Source organism: Gallus gallus, chromosome 8, assembly GCF_016699485.2.
Source record: "Gallus gallus isolate bGalGal1 chromosome 8, bGalGal1.mat.broiler.GRCg7b, whole genome shotgun sequence".
NCBI classification, from domain to species: domain Eukaryota; kingdom Metazoa; phylum Chordata; class Aves; order Galliformes; family Phasianidae; genus Gallus; species Gallus gallus.
Window position 1 is genome coordinate 9015754 of NC_052539.1, and position 7547 is coordinate 9023300.

The 7547-nt window shown below is 60.7% G+C and overlaps 1 protein-coding gene across 1 annotated transcript; it reads left to right on the plus strand.

Annotated features, from left to right (window-relative positions):
- The first annotated feature begins 909 nt into the window (after positions 1–909).
- On the plus strand, positions 910–5406 carry LOC107050617. The gene is made up of 5 exons (XM_040705253.2): positions 910–979; positions 1642–1736; positions 2067–4174; positions 4375–4444; positions 5368–5406. The coding sequence occupies exons 3-5, from the start codon at positions 2271–2273 to the stop codon at positions 5404–5406; spliced, it is 2013 nt and encodes a 670-aa protein (XP_040561187.1). The 5' UTR covers positions 910–979; positions 1642–1736; positions 2067–2270.
- The last annotated feature ends 2141 nt before the right edge of the window (positions 5407–7547 follow it).

A 7547-nucleotide genomic window follows, 5' to 3' on the forward strand; every position in this document is an offset into this window, starting at 1 on the left:
GTGGTCATCAGATGAAGGACGAAGTCATTCTCGCTGTACATTTCCAATCTTTTCAGGAGGGGGTAGCCCAAACCAGTTCCCGCTGATGTTATGTTGAGCTGAGGCATCTGATTTGCCGTAGAATCAGTAAAATCATATAAATGCTCAGGTTGGAAAAGACCTTCAGGATCATCAAGTCCAGCCACGACCTATAACCATACTACCCTAACTCTAACAACCCTCCACTAAATCACGTCCCTGAGCACCGCATCCTAATGGATTTGAAACACATTCAGGCATGGTGACTCAACCACTTCCCTGGGGAGCCTCTTCAGGGGTTAACAACCCATTCTGCAAACAGTATTTCCAGATATCCAACCTAAACCCCCGCCGGGGAACCTGCCTGCACTGCCAGCACTGCCTGCACCAACTGCCTGCGCTGCCAGCACCAACTGCCTGCGCTGCCAGCACCAACTGCCTGCACCAACTGCCTGCGCTGCCAGCACTGCCAGCACCAACTGCCCGCACTAACGGCTGTCTGTCCGGTTGGCTGCGCCCCCTGCGGCCCGCCTTTGTATGCATGGAGGGGTGCCCGCCCTCCTCACTCTGCCCACCCACATCAGAGCTGCCGCGCTGCTGGGGGGTGGGGGAGAGCGGGGCTGGGAGGGCTGCTTCGCTCTCCTTCACATTCCTACTTTCCTTTGGTTTTTTTACTGTGATTTGGACCCTCTAAAAACGCTCCCTAGGCATGAGCCTCCACTGTAAAGCTGATCCACTTGAGGCTTGTAAACATTTGATTCTCTGTGTGGATTGTTACTTCAGGCCCTGCGACGGGGCTCAGCTGCGTCCCGCACTCCGCTCCTGAGGCGGCTCTCCACAGACTGCAGCCTCAGTCCTTCAGGCCACGCCCGCCTACTCCGCCGCAGGCTCCTCCACAGAGCGCGGCACATCCGAGCTCTACACGGGTCCTGGAGAGCTGCAACACCAAGGCAGGACTGAGGTGCGGACCGGCGCTTGGGCCGGGTGTACTTGGCCAGGCTGGGCACTGAGACGAGGGCGGGGGCCGCTCCGTGCCGGACGCGGCCGTTTCCAGCCGGTTCAACGGCCGCAGCGCAGCCGGGGGCGAGCCCGTCAGCGACAGCGATGGCGTCGCTGGGAAAGGTCCGGGGGCGAGCCCGTCAGCGACAGCGATGGCGTCGCTGGGAAAGGTCCGGTGGCGGCCATGGAGATGCCCGGGGGAAGCGGGAAGAGGGGACCCAGCGGTGCCCTGCGAGCCACGCCTTGCCGCGAGCCGGTGACTCCGTGGGGGGCAGCCAGGAGAGGGGCGGGGAGGCTCCAAGTGGAGCTCCGGCCGGCCCCGGCGGACGCCCTGGGGCACAGCCGTCTCCAGGACAGGGCAGCAAGGGCTGAGAGCTGAGAGCCCTGCAAGACTCGCAGCCATTCGCATCAGAGATGCGTCAGAGGACAGAGCAGGTATGTCCCCAAGTGGACAGCCATCACAGAGTCTGCCGAGCCTGACCAGGCCAGTGAGCTGCACGGAGGCTGGCAGCACTCCATGCACACATGCATGCATCCTGCTGTGCCCAGGCCACCCCTCCCAGGGGAAAGCTGTGGTGGTGGGGGGCACGCAGGGCCTTGCCTATACCTATCTGTGCCCCACAGGAACCGCTGCCACACCACGCACAAGGTTTCTGCAGAGGACAGAGGAGATGCACAGAGCCCCATGTGCTTCAGAGACGCACTGGCGGGTGTCCCAGGTACGTCCCCAGGCGGAAAGCCATCCCAGGGAGGGCCTGCCCAGCTCAGATGGCCCACCAAGTGGTGTGGAGGCTGGCAGCACTGCGTGCCCTGCCATATCCAGGCCCACCCTCGCCGGGAAAGCGTGTAGTGGTGGTGGGCAGGCAGGGCCTTCCCTCTGCCCCTTGCCTACAGCTCTCTGTCCCCCCCACACTGCAAGACGAAGAAAGGACTGAGGTGCAGACAGGCCGCTTGGGCCGGGTGTGCTTGGCCAGAGCCCTGCCTGCTGCTCACCCTGCCCCTGGCCTACAGCTATCTGTCCCTTGCCTACAGCTCTCTATCCCCCACAGGTACCACTGCTGCACCACACGCTGCAACTTGCTGCTGGTGGCCCACTGTCATCTGGATGACACTGAGCCGCAGCCAGCCGGCTGCCCAGGCATGCGAGGAGGGCTGCCACAGTGGGCTGCCAGGCCGTGGGGGCTGCTGTGTGTGTGCCTGCTCTGCAAGCAGCAGCCTCTTGCACACCTTCTGCAAGAGGCAGCGCACGTGCCATGGGCATTAGAGGCAGCAGACTCCCAGTACTTGCCCCAAGACCTCAGCAACCACCAGAGATGCCGTGCAGTTGCAACACGTGCTCGGCAAACTCTGTGAGCGTGCCCAGGCTTCTCGTGCCCCAAGCAGCAGACGACGGTGCCAGTGCTGCCAACACTGCTCAGGGAAAACTGGGCGTACGCTCCGCGACATCGAGGGCTGAGGGTCAGGTTCCTGCCTCTGGTGGTTCCGGAACCAGGGATGTTGGAGTGCAGACGGAGCTGCAAGTGTTGGAAGAGACTGCTGAGAGGGAATCCACAGGATGGTCATCCGGGCAACTGTGGAGCGCATCTCTTGCCTCATCTGATGAGGCAGACACCCTGTGTTCAGCTTCTCTTCTGGCTGCAGACCCTGGGCCTGGAGGACACCTTCAGCCTTTGCCCGTAACAGGTCCTGAAGATGGGGAAAGCTCAACTTCTTCCAAGGCTGAATACTTTCCAGAGGAGACCAATGCGGCGCCACGTTTCTGGAGACCACGGGAGGGAGAAGAAACAGCTACCACCACGCCTGAATTCTCCAACCAATCTCTGGGAGAAGCACAGAGATTGCAAGATCCCGGAGAGGCGTACGGGGAGGTGTATGGATATCCTCCAGTTCACCCAGCAATCCGGAGAATCCGGGATGAGGCGAGGAAGGACCAGATGCGGTCCAGCTGGAACACATCCTGGCCAAACAGCATGAGTGTGCCCCAGCTGCTAAGGCCCCAAGCAGCAGAAGACGGTGCCAATGCAGCTGACAGTGCTCTGGGCACACTGAGAGCCTGCAGTGTGACATCGAGGGCTGAGGGCCAGTTTTCTGCTTCTGATGATTCCCCAGCCAGGGATGTCACAGCCCAGGACTCGCAGCTAGAGCTGGAAGAGACTGCTGGGATAGAAATGGCAGGACAGTCATCTGGCACCCTGCAGGCTGCATCTCTTTCCCCATCTGATGAGGCACACGCTGTGTGTTCACCGTCTCTTCTGGATGCTGGTCCCGGGCCTGCAGGACACCTTGAGCCTCTGCCCGCATCAGTGCTGGAAGATGCAGAAAGCTCAGATTCTCCTGAGGCTGCAAGCTCTGCAGAGGAGGCTGATGGAGCATCACTCCCCTTGTCAGTGTCTGAGGGAGGAGCAAGAGGAGAGCCGGCTGTGGCCATGCCTGAGTCCTCCGGACAAGGTCTGGGAGAAGCACGGAGACTCCAAGATCCCAGAGAGATCAACAGGGAGACCTATGGGTACTCTCCTATGATCCCAGCACTGCGGAGAATTCGTGAGGAGGACAGAAACGAGCGGACGTTGTCACACTGGAATATTTCCTGGCCAAGGAACGTGAGAAGCCCCAGGCAGCAAAGGCTCCAGGCAAGAGGCGATGCTTTCAGTACTGCTGGCACTGCTCAGGGCATGCCGGGCATCCGGCCCACGACATCACGGGCTGCTGTCCGGTTTCCTGACTCTGGTGACTCCCGAGTGTGGTCTCCTAGACTGTCAGTTGTGCAGGAGGAGTCCAGCGATGACAGCGACAGTGCTGTCAGCACTGCTGAGGGCATGCAGGATGCCAGAGACACTGCAGTGACAGATAAGGGCACGCACCCGCCCTCCTGTCTTTGCCCTTCAACGCTGGAGGCTGTGGAGGATGACTGGGAGTGTGACTCTGAGGAAGATGCTGCATCAGAGGCAGTCAGCGTCACACCCAGCACATCTGACGATTCATCTGCTGAGGTGGAGTCCACGTCTTCAGCGTCATCTGTGGCTGCAGACCCCAGGCCTGAGGAGCATGTGTCAGCGTGTGAGGGAGCAGATGTGGGCCCTCAGCACGAGGTGAGCAAGGCACACGTGGCTGGTACCACGCGTGAAATCGAGGCAGAGGCAGGAGCAGTGCCTGGAGTGTGCGCTGTGGGGAGATGGCTGGTGCTGTCTCCTTTCCAGCCAGCTCCACGCATGAGGGTGGAGAACCCTTCTGTTACCCCTGCCTTGCCTTCAAGCAAAGGGGCCTGGGAAGGGAATCCCGTCCCTGGGACCCTGGCACCCACACCATCCATCGCCAGGCAGTGGCATACACGAGCGTGCTTTTGTTCTCTCCACACAGGTTTCTGCAGAGACTGGAGAAGGTGCACAGAGCTCCGTGTGCTTCAGAGACGCACCGGAGGAAGGCCCAGGTGCGTCCTCAGGCAGAAAGCCATCCCAGGGAGGGCCTGCCCAGCTCAGATGGCCCACCAAGTGGTGTGGAGGCTGGCAGCACTGCGTGCCCTGCCATATCCAGGCCTACCCTCGCCGGGAAAGCGTGTAGTGGTGGTGGGCAGGCAGGGCCTTCCCTCTGCCCCTTGCCTACAGCTCTCTGTCCCCCCCACACTGCAAGACGAAGAAAGGACTGAGGTGCAGACAGGCCGCTTGGGCCGGGTGTGCTTGGCCAGAGCCCTGCCTGCTGCTCACCCTGCCCCTGGCCTACAGCTATCTGTCCCTTGCCTACAGCTCTCTATCCCCCACAGGTACCACTGCTGCACCACACGCTGCAACTTGCTGCTGGTGGCCCACTGTCATCTGGATGACACTGAGCCGCAGCCAGCCGGCTGCCCAGGCATGCGAGGAGGGCTGCCACAGTGGGCTGCCAGGCCGTGGGGGCTGCTGTGTGTGTGCCTGCTCTGCAAGCAGCAGCCTCTTGCACACCTTCTGCAAGAGGCAGCGCACGTGCCATGGGCATTAGAGGCAGCAGACCTCCCAGTACTTGCCCCAAGACCTCAGCAACCACCAGAGATGCCGTGCAGTTGCAACACGTGCTCGGCAAACTCTGTGAGCGTGCCCAGGCTTCTCGTGCCCCAAGCAGCAGACGACGGTGCCAGTGCTGCCAACACTGCTCAGGGAAAACTGGGCGTACGCTCCGCGACATCGAGGGCTGAGGGTCAGGTTCCTGCCTCTGGTGGTTCCGGAACCAGGGATGTTGGAGTGCAGACGGAGCTGCAAGTGTTGGAAGAGACTGCTGAGAGGGAATCCACAGGATGGTCATCCGGGCAACTGTGGAGCGCATCTCTTGCCTCATCTGATGAGGCAGACACCCTGTGTTCAGCTTCTCTTCTGGCTGCAGACCCTGGGCCTGGAGGACACCTTCAGCCTTTGCCCGTAACAGGTCCTGAAGATGGGGAAAGCTCAACTTCTTCCAAGGCTGAATACTTTCCAGAGGAGACCAATGCGGCGCCACGTTTCTGGAGACCACGGGAGGGAGAAGAAACAGCTACCACCACGCCTGAATTCTCCAACCAATCTCTGGGAGAAGCACAGAGATTGCAAGATCCCGGAGAGGCGTACGGGGAGGTGTATGGATATCCTCCAGTTCACCCAGCAATCCGGAGAATCCGGGATGAGGCGAGGAAGGACCAGATGCGGTCCAGCTGGAACACATCCTGGCCAAACAGCATGAGTGTGCCCCAGCTGCTAAGGCCCCAAGCAGCAGAAGACGGCGCCAATGCAGCTGACAGTGCTCTGGGCACACTGAGAGCCTGCAGTGTGACATCGAGGGCTGAGGGCCAGTTTTCTGCTTCTGATGATTCCCCAGCCAGGGATGTCACAGCCCAGGACTCGCAGCTAGAGCTGGAAGAGACTGCTGGGATAGAAATGGCAGGACAGTCATCTGGCACCCTGCAGGCTGCATCTCTTTCCCCATCTGATGAGGCACACGCTGTGTGTTCACCGTCTCTTCTGGATGCTGGTCCCGGGCCTGCAGGACACCTTGAGCCTCTGCCCGCATCAGTGCTGGAAGATGCAGAAAGCTCAGATTCTCCTGAGGCTGCAAGCTCTGCAGAGGAGGCTGATGGAGCATCACTCCCCTTGTCAGTGTCTGAGGGAGGAGCAAGAGGAGAGCCGGCTGTGGCCATGCCTGAGTCCTCCGGACAAGGTCTGGGAGAAGCACGGAGACTCCAAGATCCCAGAGAGATCAACAGGGAGACCTATGGGTACTCTCCTATGATCCCAGCACTGCGGAGAATTCGTGAGGAGGACAGAAACGAGCGGACGTTGTCACACTGGAATATTTCCTGGCCAAGGAACGTGAGAAGCCCCAGGCAGCAAAGGCTCCAGGCAAGAGGCGATGCTTTCAGTACTGCTGGCACTGCTCAGGGCATGCCGGGCATCCGGCCCACGACATCACGGGCTGCTGTCCGGTTTCCTGACTCTGGTGACTCCCGAGTGTGGTCTCCTAGACTGTCAGTTGTGCAGGAGGAGTCCAGCGATGACAGCGACAGTGCTGTCAGCACTGCTGAGGGCATGCAGGATGCCAGAGACACTGCAGTGACAGATAAGGGCACACACCCGCCCTCCTGTCTTTGCCCTTCAACGCTGGAGGCTGTGGAGGATGACTGGGAGTGTGACTCTGAGGAAGATGCTGCATCAGAGGCAGTCAGCGTCACACCCAGCACATCTGACGATTCATCTGCTGAGGTGGAGTCCACGTCTTCAGCGTCATCTGTGGCTGCAGACCCCAGGCCTGAGGAGCATGTGTCAGCGTGTGAGGGAGCAGATGTGGGCCCTCAGCACGAGGTGAGCAAGGCACACGTGGCTGGTACCACGCGTGAAATCGAGGCAGAGGCAGGAGCGGTGCCTGGAGTGTGCGCTGTGGGGAGATGGCTGGTGCTGTCTCCTTTCCAGCCAGCTCCATGCATGAGGGTGGAGAACCCTTCTGTTACCCCTGCCTTGCCTTCAAGCAAAGGGGCCTGGGAAGGGAATCCCGTCCCTGGGACCCTGGCACCCACACCATCCATCGCCAGGCAGTGGCATACACGAGCGTGCTTTTGTTCTCTCCACACAGGTTTCTGCAGAGACTGGAGAAGGTGCACAGAGCTCCGTGTGCTTCAGAGACGCACCGGAGGAAGGCCCAGGTGCGTCCTCAGGCAGAAAGCCATCCCAGGGAGGGCCTGCCCAGCTCAGATGGCCCACCAAGTGGTGTGGAGGCTGGCAGCACTGCGTGCCCTGCCATATCCAGGCCTACCCTCGCCGGGAAAGCGTGTAGTGGTGGTGGGCAGGCAGGGCCTTCCCTCTGCCCCTTGCCTACAGCTCTCTGTCCCCCCCACACTGCAAGACGAAGAAAGGACTGAGGTGCAGACAGGCCGCTTGGGCCGGGTGTGCTTGGCCAGAGCCCTGCCTGCTGCTCACCCTGCCCCTGGCCTACAGCTATCTGTCCCTTGCCTACAGCTCTCTATCCCCCACAGGTACCACTGCTGCACCACACGCTGCAACTTGCTGCTGGTGGCCCACTGTCATCTGGATGACACT